Below are 13,016 nucleotides of genomic sequence, written 5' to 3' on the forward strand. Positions count from 1 at the left end.
GTTAAGACACCTATTGCTCAGGCACCTTCCAACCAGAGAAGGTGTCTTAGATAACCACAGGTTGCCAGTGATTGGCTGGTAAAGATTAGGGTGTTCGCACTGGCCCTTTAAGAGCCTGAGGGAGCATGGGTATGAGCCCTACAAACACCACAGCCTGCAAAGGGAGACAGATCAGGCCTGCCTGAAGGATAACAGATGGAGGCAGGTCCGGTCGGCAAGGTAAGAAGAGCGGGACTGCAGCGGCTTCGCTGTGACAACAGGTTTTGCACTCTATTGACCAATGGAGTCTTGCCTTTTTGTTCCCTCAGACAGCAACAGCATTTTGAACTGGCTGTCTGCGGTTGCAGTCCATCCACGCTAAGAAACAAGTTGTGCCTTTAGACACATTAGTTGGAGCACTGCCCGTTATTCAAAATGATTCTCCTCTAACGCCTTTCAGTAATGAGTTGTTTACATCCGCAAGATCCCCTTTTGCTGCGTGTTTTTCTTTGATCACACCATTCTTAGTATATTCTCAACACCGTTGCATGAGAAAACGCCAGAAGGTTTGCAGTTTTTAAAAAATACTAGCCTAATTTAAAGGGGTTGTCCGGGCTTTTAATATTGATAGCCTATCCTCAGGATAGGTCATCAATATCAGATCGGCGGGGGTCCGACACCCGGCACCCTCACCGATCAGCTGTATAAGGAGACGTAGTGCGTACGTGCCGTCTCCTCATACAGCTGAATGGCGGGGGTGCCGGGTGTCGGACCACCGCCAATCTAATATTGATGACCTATCCTGAGGATAGGTGGTTACCAATATTAAAAGCCAAGATAACCCCATTATTTAGCTTTAATGAATGTGCCTTAGGGCTCATGCACACGAACCTTTTTTGCGTTCCGTATATGGACCGTATTTTGATTCTGTATACGGTCCGAATACGGAACCATTCATTTCAATGGGTCCGCAATAGATGCGGACAGCTGCTGTCCGCATCCGTTGCTCCGTTCCGTGGCTCTGCAAAAATTATGAGGCATGTCCTATTCTTGTCCTTTTTACGGACAAGAAAAGGCATTTCTATAATGGGCCTCCTGTTCCGTTCCGCAAATTGGGGAAGGCACATGGGCGGCATGCGTTTTTTGTGGACCGCACAAAACAGCACGGTCGTGTGCATGAGCCCTTATTCAAAGTCGCTCAGGTCAATAGATTTTCCAATTCTAATGTGGATTCACACAAACTGATCCATGAAAAACTTGCTCACTTGATTTTATGCTGCACTCCCAGAGAAGTAGCAATCACAAAAGCGCAGGTATCTCTAATAAAGTGGCCAATCAGTATATGCTAGTCTGCAACCTTTATGTATTTTCAAACACTCCGATTTTGGAACCTGCTCAACATTTTCTCATGTGGTCGTGTCCCTCCCAGTAACACATGCTAGATGTTAGGTCTGTGTGTCTAGGATGCTGATGTCTTCAATTGCTCTCGTCTATCAGCGCAATTTCATTCCTGGACTAATTTACCATTTTACAGCTGATGAGGGATCTCCTCTCACTTGAACTGAAAGACGCTGATCTTTACAAATGTGCGATTCCCCCCACCCTTACTGAGTCTGCAATCTGTGCTCTCTTCCCTATCTACACAGGAGCACAGCCTGTGTGACTCTCCCCCTCTCCCTGCCATGTCCCTTCCCCTCTCTATCCACACCCAGATGCATTACAGCTTGTGTGATCCATCCTCAATGTTTCCACCCTCTCCACACTCTGATCTGCCATGAAAAAACCTCCTTTCCTCCCCAATGCGATCGCTAATACTGAGAAAAGGGAAGGGGAAAGCAAATAGCGCCAACACAGCCAGGAGCAGTGTCCTGTCAAATCTATGTAAGGAGCAGCAGGAAAGACAGCTATGTGGAAAAAGTCTACAACAGCAAAGAGGTATGCATTTAGAAAGTTGCTACATTTTGCATATAGAAGGCAAATGAACATTCAAAAGGTGTCTCTAGACATTCAAGAGGAACCTTAAGGCCGGTGGAGCCTTTCAGGATAAAAAAAACGTAGGCCTCTTTCACACGAGCGTGTCCAGATAAGGTCCGGATGCGTTGCGGCAAACCCGCGCGAGTAGGTACGCAATTGCAGTCAGTTTTGATTGCGTTCCGTTGTTCAGTTATTATCGCGCGGGTGCAATGCGTTTTGCACGCGCGTGATAAAAAACTGAATGTGGTTCACAGAAGTTCAGGTTTGGGTTCAAGGTTGTGTAGATTGTATTATTTCCCCTTATAACATGGTTATAAGGGAAAATAATAGCATTCTGAAAACAGAATGCATAGTAAAATAGGGCTGGAGGGGTTAAAAAAATAAATAATAATTTAACTCCCCTTAATCCACTTGTTCGCGCAGCCGGCATCTCTTCTGTCTTCTTCTTTGAGGAATAGGACCTTTGATGACGTCACTGCACTCATTACATGGTCCGTCACATGATCTTTTACCATGGTGATGGATCATGTAACGGACCATGTGATGATCGCAGCGACGTCATCAAAGGTCCTTTTCCTCACAGATGAAGACAGAAGAGATGCCGGCTGTGCGAACAAGTGGATTAAGGTGAGTTAAATTATTTTTTATTTTTTTAACCCCTCCAGCCCTATTGTACTATGCATTCTGTATTCAGAATGCTATTATTTTCCCTTATAACCATGTTATAAGGGAAAATAATAATGATCGGGTCCCCATTCCGATCGTCTCCTAGCAACCGTGCGTGAAAATCGCACCGCATCCGCACTTGCTTGCGGATGCTTGCGATTTTCACGCAGCCCCATTCACTTCTATGGGGCCTGCGTTGCGTGAAAAACGCACAAAATAGAGCTTGCTGTGATTTTCACGCAACGCACAAGTGATGCGTAAAAATCACCGCTCATGTGCACAGCCCCATAGAAATGAATGGGTCCGGATTCAGTGCGGGTGCAATGCGTTCACTTCACACATCGCATCCGAGCGGAAAACTCGCCCGTGTAAAAGGGGCCTTACAGTGTTACGGTCCTTGATCAAGAAAAAGCAAGCTTAGCTCTTAGCATCCCAGGAAATAAGCCTATCTTTAGTTTTCTGGATTCCCACACTGACACACATAATCCACATCATAATCCTTGCTTAATCGGCATGCTTAATGTCACCGCTTGATGCGGAGTTAGCCACTAAATTTAACTGGAAAGCAAAGGTTTTACTTGTTTTTAAAGATACACTCCCCCGTGAGTACAGCTGTAATCTTCGATACGGTACGTAGCACTATCAGGCAGCACACTGGGATAGATGTTTTAATACCTGTGTGGTCTTGGTGTCCACAGTCAGTACAGCTCTGCTTGAGCTCCGTACACATGATGGTAGAGAGTGGATGGTGTCATCTGGGGTAGGTAGACCGCTGGGTGAACGCAGCAGACTGTTGCTAGCAGCTGAAGACAGACTGTAAGAGCTCCAGTCCTCCCCTGAGAAAAAAAGATATAGAACATAGTACCACAGTAAAGGTGGCCGTACACTGGATAGGTATGCCGGCCAAACATGTCGATTATGACTGGACAGGTCAAGCATCTAATGTCTATGAGGGTATCCTGACAGTAGATGGAATAGAAGCACTAGGAATGCTGGATTTCATTATACGGTACGATTGTACAATCTAGTCCCAAATGGGCATACTCCCCAAAACGAAGCCGATCCTACCCAACAAAGGAAATCCAAAATGTTCCTTGCTTCTTCCATTATAGACGTAGCTGGATTGACAGCAGTAAACAAATCTTGAGCACTGTGTCACTTAGGTGCTCCTCTCGGATTTCTGTGGATTGTCAGGAGCCTTTAAAGAGTTATCACGCCGGAAAAAATTAACACATTGGGGGAGATTTATAAAGAATGGCATTTTGTACGCTGGTCTTGAGATGTGGCACAATCATTAAAAGGTCAACGCCTCCTGTGACGCATCTCAGGTCCTTCAAGTGCCAGAACTGAAATCCACTACCGGCAGGAGCTGGAGTAGATTTCAGGTGTAAAAGTTCACCAATTTTCTGGTGCACGCGTGTTAAATGTGTCGAGCCACTGAAATCCCCCCCCCATGGCCTGCCTCCTCCCCACACTTTATGAAATTGGCAAGAAAAAGATGCAAATTTTGGCACAAACACGTAAATTTGTTTTTTAAATCCCTTTTGCCAGGAAATCTTAAAAAGGTTTACTGGTCTTGGAAAACAGCATTAACAGTTTCGGGGGGTAAAATGTAAAAAAATAAAAATAAAATGCTAATCCAATTTTGGCATTTTTTATTTATTTTTTCTACCACATTGACCATAAGGACTAAATAACATGATAACTTTTATAGGACGGATTATTACAGAGGGAGCGATACCAAGTTTGGATCACATTGTTTACACTTGAAACCTTTTTCCATTTTTTTTTAGCTATATCCATTAGTCCCACAAGAGGCCTAAGTTACAGACTTGACTTCTGTTCTTGGCAGACCCAGAGGCCATTTTTACACCTCCACCTGCAATCTCGTCAATGGGAGAAGGGGGAGCTCCTGCATCCTGAGTACACCATCTAAGGGGTTAAACTACCAAGAGTGATGCTAACTCCTATCCTTGCCTGGCTGTACATCTCAGCTCGTTCCCACACAACTACGGTGTCTACGTCATCCCCGTGAAAATCAGACATCATATAGTACATGCCGATACCTTTCTAACAAAGCTAGGCCCAGCCCAGCTCGAAAATATTAACTGAGTGCGTGCGACCACTTTTGTGAGGTGGACAAGAAATAAGGAAAATAACAAACAGCACGTGGCGCTATACAGATAGATTTTAGTTTCTATACTAGGTTTTGAATTGCATGCAATTACTTTATTATTATTTTTTTATAGTATAGAATTGCATGCAATTACAAAAGTATTCAGAGCTGGTGCTGGTTTCAAAAATGTAAAATAATTTTCGCGGCACAACCCCTTTAACTGTATGTTGAACTGTGGGAAATCAACTCTCCCCTCCATGTTGGAAGGGGTTAAGGACAGTGGCGGGCATACCTGTCAGGCTGGCTGTATTCCAGTGGCTCCTGGCTCTCCCGCCATGTCTTCTCCTTCGTGGGCTGGGGAGCTGGGGAAAGGACTTGCTCAGCAGTGAAAGACTGTGCAGTGCAGAATTAGGAGACTGTGGTACCAATGAAGATGCCATTCCGAAAAATAATGTGGTCCCTAGACAGAAAAATACAATGTTATAAGGGAAGATAATGAATGCACCCTAATAGCTCAAACAGCAATGAAATATACAAAGTCATCCAATGAGACCGACGGCAGAACCATTCCCATAAGAGACTGTACTGCAATACAGCGATTTATTATGTGGAAATATGTCCGCACCAGATATCAGCAGGTTTAAAGGGAACCTGTCACCGGGATTTTGTGTATAGAGCTGAGGACATGGGTTGCTAGGTGGCCGCTAGCACATCCCCAATACCCAGTCCCCATAGCTCTGTGTGCTTTTATTGTGTAAAAAAAACCGATTTGATACATATGCAAATTAACCTGAGATGAGTCCTGTATGTGAGATGAGTCAGGGACAGGACTCATCTCATTTTAATTTGCATATGGATCAAATCGTTTTTTTTACACAATAAAAGCACACAGAGCTATGGGGACTGGATATTACGGATGTCCTAGCGGCCATCTAGCAACCCATGTCCTCAGCTCTATACACAAAATCCCGGTGACAGGTTCCCTTTAAGCTATGCCACATTTATCAGGTGTCACATGTTGTTTGATAACTGTCTTTTCCTTAAAGGGGTCGTGCGGGATCCTAAAAAAAGGAGATTTTTGTATAACTTACCAGTAAAATCTCTTTCTCGCTCTTCATTGGGGGACACAGGAAACCATGGGTATAGCTATGTCCTCTAGGAGGCGTTGACACTAGTAAAAGCTGTTAGCTCCTCCCCTGGCAGCTATACCCCCTCCAGCCTGGAGAGAGAGCTTCAGTTTGTGAGAAGCAGTAGGAGAAGCAAGCCCACCAAAGAGAAAAAAACGTGGAAAACCAACATGTCAAAGGACCCAACGGGGTCCAAACCAGCAACAGCTACAACTGTGGCTGGACAACAATACTGGGTGGGTGCTGTGTCCCCCAATGAAGAGCGGAGAAAGAGATTTTACTGGTAAGTTATACAAAAATCTCCTTTTCTCGCCCATATTCATTGGGGGACACAGGAAACCGTGGGACGTTCAAGAGCAGTCCACGGGGAGGGAAAAACCACAGACCCATGGAAGCAAGCGTCCCGGCTGGTAGCTAAGAAACTGCCGCCTGCAAGACCTTGCGGGCTAAGCAGCGGCTGCCAATGCATAATAAAGCACCTGGAAAAATGTTGTGAATGTGCGTAAGGAGGACCGGTAGCCGCGTTACACAACTGCGCAGTCGAGCTGATGCCTCAGAGCCCAAGAAGCTTCCCCAGATAAGGGAAAGTAGCAACGTAGGAACTACCAAGGCATGCGGGACGGTTATGAACCCTGAGCCAGAGGGGGGAAAGACAGGAGAAGAATAGGCTAGGTTTAAGCCCATTCCCCGTCTGAGACCGGCACTATACAGAAGTAGCCAAGGACTAAGTGGCTGTGCAAAAACACCGCCTGAGGAGGAAGCCAAGCAAGGGGAGTCACAGACCCAAGAGGAGGAGGTCCCCGTAGAGGCCACTGAATTCAGTGTTAAAAGAGTCCACCGCCTGACGAAATAGCTGTGCAGTAAGAACCAAGCATGTAGTGGTAAGCAACACCGCTCCCACAGTAGTAACCAGTGCTTGCCCAGTCAGTGCAAAACTGAAGGGGAGGCCTGAGACTATCTGTAGAAGCCACGTACTATACTGCCCCAATGAAGTAGAGCTAACCTCAAAACTCTACCTGGAAGGGCGCTGAACAGGCGCAACTGCCCAGCTAGCTCCAGGGTAGGACCCCTACCTGAGGAGGATGTCCCACTGCAGCGACCACGAACTCAAGCATTAACGAAAAGCTGCACCTGTGGAGTAGAACAAGCTGTAGGAGCTAAACCTGAGTGCCAGCATAACCACTTTCCCAGAGAAGGGGGAGTGGAGGATAGAAAATACAGAGTAAGGCCTCATGCACACGAACGTTTTTTTTCACAGTCCGCAAAAACAGGGTCCGTAGGTCCGTGATCCGTGACCGTTTTTTCGTCCGTGGGTCTTCCTTGATTTTTGGCGGATCCACGGACATGAAAAAAAAAGTCATTTTGGTGTCCGCCTGGCCGTGCGGAGCCAAACGGATCCGTCCTGAATTACAATGCAAGTCAATGGGGACGGATCCGTTTGACGTTGACACAATATGGTGCCATTTCAAACGGATCCGTCCCCATTGACTTTCAATGTAAAGTCCGGAGTCCCTTTTATACCATCAGATCGGAGTTTTCTCCAATCCGATGGTATATTTTAACTTGAAGCGTCCCCATCACCATGGGAACGCCTCTATGTTAGAATATACTGTCGGATATGAGTTAGATCGTGAAACCTCATTTCCGACAGTATATTCTAACACAGAGGCGTTCCCATGGTGATGGGGACGCTTCTAGTTAGAATATACTACAAACTGTGTACATGACTGCCCCCTGCTGCCTAGCAGCATCCGATCTCTTACAGGGGGCCGTGATCAGCACAATTAACCCCTCAGGTGCCGCACCTGAAGGGGTTAATTGTACTATCATATCCCCCTGTAAGAGATCAGGGCTGCCAGGCAGCAGGGGGCAGACCCCCCCCCCCTCCCCAGTTTGAATATCATTGGTGGCCAGTGCGGCCCCCCCCCCCCCTTCTTCCCTCCATTGTAATAAATCGTTGGTGGCACAGGGTGCGCCCCCCCCCCCTTCCTCCCTCTATTGTAATAATTCGTTGGTGGCACAGTGTGCCCCCCCCCCCCCCCCCCTTCCTCCCTCTATTGTAATAATTCGTTGGTGGCACAGTGTGCGGCCCCCCCCCCTTCCTCCCTCTATTGTAATAAATCGTTGGTGGCAATTATTGGCCCCCCTCCCTCTATAGCATTAACAACATTGGTGGCCAGTGTGCGGCCTCCCCTCCTGCGCCCCCCCCCCCCCCCCCCCGATCATTGGTGGCAGCGGGTTACTAGCAATAGTACAAGATTCATACTTACCTGGGAGCTGTGATGTTCGTGTCCGGCCGGGAGCTCCTCCTACTAGTAAGTGACAGTTCATTTAGCAATGCGCCGCACAGACCTGTCACTTACCAGTAGGTGGAGCTCCCGGCCGGACACGAACATCGCAGCAGCAGCCTGGAGCAGGTAAGTATGAATCTTCTACTATTGTACTATTGCTAAGTAACCATGGCAACCAGGACTGTAGTAGCGTCCCGGTTGCCATGGTTACCGATCGGAGCCCCAGCGATTAAACTGGGACTCCGATCGGAACTCCGCTGCCACCAATGATGGGGGGGGGGGGGGGGGAAGAGATGGGAGGCCGCACACTGGCCACCAATGTTGTTAATGCTATAGAGGGAGGGGGGGGCGATGGGGGGCGCACACTGTGCCACCAACGAATTATTACAATAGCGGGAGGGAGGGGGGGGCGCACACTGTGCCACCAACGATTTATTACAATAGAGGGAGGGGGGAGGGGCCGCACTGGCCACCAATGATATTCAAACTGGGGAGGGGGGGGGGGGGGGGTCTGCCCCCTGCTGCCTGGCAGCCCTGATCTCTTACAGGGGGCCGTGATCAGCACAATTAACCCCTTCAGGTGCGGCACCTGAAGGGGTTAATTGTGCTGATCACGGCCCCCTGTAAGAGATCGGGTGCTGCCAGGCAGCAGGGGGCAGTCTTGTACACAGTTTGTAGTGTATTCTAACTAGAAGCGTCCCCATCACCATGGGAACGCTTCTGTGTTAGAATATACTGTCGGTTCTGAGTTTTCACGAAGTGAAAACTCAGCTTTGAAAAAGCTTTTATGCAGACGGATCTTCGGATCCATCTCTATAAAAACTAACCTACGGCCACGGATCACGGACACGGATGCCAATCTTGTGTGCATCCGTGTTCTTTCACGGACCCATTGACTTGAATGGGTCCGTGAACCGTTGGCCGTGAAAAAAATAGGACAGGTCATATTTTTTTCACGGCCAGGAAACACGGCTCACGGATGCGGCTGCCAAACGGTGCATTTTCCGTTTTTTCCACGGAACCATTGAAAGTCAATGGGTCCGCGAAAAAAAACGGAAAACGGCACAACGGCCACGGATGCACACAACGGTCGTGTGCATGAGGCCTAAGTGAAACACTCGACTCGCTGGAACGTACTCACCATATATGTGCAATGGAGTACGCACTACATATTGATGCGGACAACATCATGACCGACTGGAACAACGTAGGCCCATGGAGATGGGGGTACTCTAGGACACAAGTAACGCTAGGAACCCCCTGAGAAGACAGAGGATGTTATAACCATGCACGAAACCAGCACCAAAGGAAGGAACAGCCACCGTGTCCACTGGTGGCACCCATAGCAGCACTAGGGTAAGAGTGTCGGGCACCTGCGAGTACCGACTGTTGCCACGCCCCCCTAGGAAATAAGCGAAGGCACCTAGATCAGTGGTGCCGCAGAATTGCAGCATCCGAAGATGTTTAGTACTAGCGGAAGGGGGAAATGCGTCAGGAAGCACGGTGATGTGCAACACTCGGTCTATGGAAGGATAGTGTGACAGTCGGAACCGTATGTAATGGTAGTGCAATAAGCTACCTAAGGAAGGTGGAAGCATACGGCAAGTACTAGGGAGAATACTTCACCTATGAAAGGGGGCGAATGCCCACGGCAAAGAATAGTGCACATGGAGAGTCCTGTACCCCGTGGGAGTGCAATTGTTGCACCTAAGTAAGGGGGTAATGCATACAGCACACAATGTACCAGTGATAATGTCATTGCGCCATGAATGGATATGCATAGCAGGTCTCGAAACTCATGACATTGTACTGAGTCCACCTATGGCAGGGGATAATGTATAAGGCAGGTACTTATCCCGAAGTAGTGCAATTACTCCACCTAAGGAAGTGTTAATGCTTACCAAGTACTACAGGCCACCTTAGACGCAATCCTAAGAGATTGCGTCGGACTCATGTCAGGGTCTGAATCAGTGATTCTCCCCCCCCTCTGGACGGACCCTCCCCAGTGAGGGAGGGTGTGTCTGAGCGTGACCCAGGGAGGAAGGGTGAGGAAAAAGATGCACTGTGTTTCGCTCGCGCATAGGTGTACTCCTCAGAATCTCGCCCCTGGCAGGAGTGGACTGCGCAGGCGGGGACTTATCAACCAAACTACCCAGGGGGTGGGATGGGAACTTGAAGAGGTCCGTCTACCGGATTGCGCAGGCGGTGCAGTATCAATCAAGCGACTCCGGATGTGGAAGCATAGGTGGAGAATTATCCCCCAAACAACCCGGAAGGGTGGATTGGGAATGTCAGAGGGCCTTAACTGAATGGCGCCGGCGAAGAATCATCAACCAAACGACCCCAGAGGGTGAACTGGGAGTTCCAGTGGACCCCTACTCGATTGCGCAGGTGGGGAATTATCAACCAACCGACCCAGGAGGGTGGATGGGAATGTCAGAGATACCTATTGAATGCGCTGGTGGAGAATTATCAACCCAACGACCCGGGAGGGTGGATTGGGAATATCAGAGGTCCTTTAGTGAATGTGCTGGTGGAGAGATATCAACCAAACGACCTGGAGGGCGGATTGGGAATGTCAGAGGTCCATCACTAATTGCGCAGGTGGAATTATTAACCAAACGACCCGGAGGGTGGATTGGGAACATCAGCTGTCCTCCACGGGATTTGCAGAGGAGGAGAATTATCAACCAAACGGCTCGGTAATGAGGGGCGGGGAGGGGGCCGTATGGACGCACATCCCTTTTGGTTTTTTTTGTTTGTTTTTTTAAAACAAGATGACAGCCTCAAGCACAAGAGGCAGGAAAGGGTTAAATTCCTCCACGAGGAACATTGCACTGGGAGTGCCACGCCCCTTAGAACTCTATCCCTCCCCAGATATGCCGGCCACAGCCGGCCAGGAAGGGTTAAGGTCATCTTCATGACCAGGGGCGGAGCTAGCAGGTCTCTGGGGGAGGGGGAAGGGCGCGAAGTTTTCACGCCGGAGCGCACCCCCCCAGGGGACGAAGTGTGGCCCAGCAAGACACAAGGCGGCAATCCAAAGCCCCTGCGCAAGCTGATTATCGCATCGGCCGGACCGCAGAGACACCAAGTACCGCGAAATGAGCCCGCCCGTCAACGGACGGAGGCTCCACCCGCCGGGTCGTTCCTGGTGCCGTTTTAACCCCTTCCGGAGCGGCGCGCTCGGCGTCCGCTCCAGATCTCCGGTCATGCAGTAAGCGCCGTCCCAATAGTTTGTGATCTCCGCCAGCAAGCGCCCCCTCTGCACAACAAGGTCTGGCCGTGCGCTTGGCCGCCATAAAAAAACGCCTGCCAGGCGGTTAGTCTCTGGGTGAGTACTGACATTAACCCCCTATGTGCCGCCCTGCTAGGGAAAGAGTGCCGGGCTTCCTGGCTGAATAAAACCTGCCAGAGGGGGAAGAAGGGAATGGCTACAGGGTGCTGGGAATATCAGAGGTCCTTTGGTGAATGGCTAAGCCCTGTGCCTAGTTAACCTCTGCATTACTGCCACCAGGTAGGGAGGGAGGGGGCCGACCGAGGAGGGACATACTCACCTAAGTCCCGTGTACTCACCTCTCTTCATCCTCTTTACGTCCCTGTCGCCATTTTCACCCTTCCTCTGGTCCAGCAGGGTGACCCCTTCAGCCACTGGCACCGTAGTGGCAGGAAGCTGGAATTAAGGGACTTCAACGGGTGACCCCTTGGCTGGCGGGATTGACACTAGAAAAAACTGAAGCTCTCTCTCCAGGCTGGAGGGGGTATAGCTGCCAGGGGAGGAGCTGCCAGCTTTTTCTAGTGTCAACGCCTCCTAGAGGATATAGCTATACCCATGGTCTCTGTGTCCCCCAATGAATATGGGTGAGAAATGTCACTTAATGTAAACCTCATCTAGACTCCTACTGGGCATAATAGTGAACCTGCCCACTTCTCCTGAGTCTTCTCTTCAGTCTCCATGCTCCCGCTGTGCTCCATTGCTTACAATCTGAATTTCCAGGTTGTGTGCGTAGATGAGCCGCAGCCACAACACCTCCCCTAGTGCTGTGCGCTGCAAGGTCAGCCAGAATTGTAAACTACTACCACACCCTTATTGTACTTTATTTGGTTTGCAGAGTGCTATTGCATTGTATATTTTTTTGCTTTTGTGCTTTCAGCCATGGCAACGAGCACCTGCGCACTGGATGTGCTGACTGGCCCCCAATTTTTCTTTGCACTTTGTATTGGAGGTGTGGCTGACTCAGTTGGTCGTGCACTCCTGATTAACCTGTCTGTCCCATAGGCTGATTTTAATTAGTGTAGCTATAAAGCTGTAGCCTGCTCTTCCTGTATGTATCGGAGGCCATTTGGCACCAGGAAAGGTGGGATACAGAGTGGGCTCAGCATGCTAGTGGAACCTGTATTCCCTGAACAAAATGGAGGCCGGCACCAAAGAGGTGTTTTATAGTGTGGGTTCGGCATGCATGTGGAGCCTGCATCCCCTGAATATAATGGAGGCCATCGTGGCACCATAAGAGGCGTAATACAATGTGGGCTCGGCATGCATGTGGAACCTGCATTTCCTGAATGTAATGGAGGCCAGTATGGCACCAGTTAATGTGGTATTTAGTGTTAGGTTCCCGTCTTACTGAGATCACCTTGACGTTTGGCAGACGGGCCCAAATAATTTTGTACAAAATGTATTTGCCAAGCATCTCAAATTTATAAGCGTAGCGTTAGCACCATAATACTTTCTATTACTTTGGCATTATTGTACTTTTTTTGGTTTGCAGAGTGCTGTTGCATTGTATATTTTTTTGCTTCCCTGGTCTGAAAACTCTGCGTACTACACCCTCCATCATCCCCTTGAGGTCTCCTCCTAATGTTCCC

General features: G+C 49.0%; 1 protein-coding gene across 1 annotated transcript in view; it reads right to left on the reverse strand.

Moving 5' to 3' along the window:
• The window catches only part of PASK (PAS domain containing serine/threonine kinase), an 82,511-nt gene that overhangs the window by 58,989 nt on the left and 10,506 nt on the right, over positions 1-13,016 (reverse strand). Inside the window, exons 2-3 of the mRNA XM_040427930.1 lie at positions 5,028-5,195; positions 3,295-3,455 (exon numbers count right to left, since the gene is read on the reverse strand). Coding sequence (XP_040283864.1) covers positions 3,295-3,455; positions 5,028-5,175 — 309 coding nt within the window. The 5' untranslated portion in view covers positions 5,176-5,195. The remainder of the gene's footprint in view (positions 1-3,294; positions 3,456-5,027; positions 5,196-13,016) is intronic.

This window comes from Bufo bufo, chromosome 4 (assembly GCF_905171765.1).
Source record: "Bufo bufo chromosome 4, aBufBuf1.1, whole genome shotgun sequence".
In the NCBI taxonomy this organism is placed as follows: domain Eukaryota; kingdom Metazoa; phylum Chordata; class Amphibia; order Anura; family Bufonidae; genus Bufo; species Bufo bufo.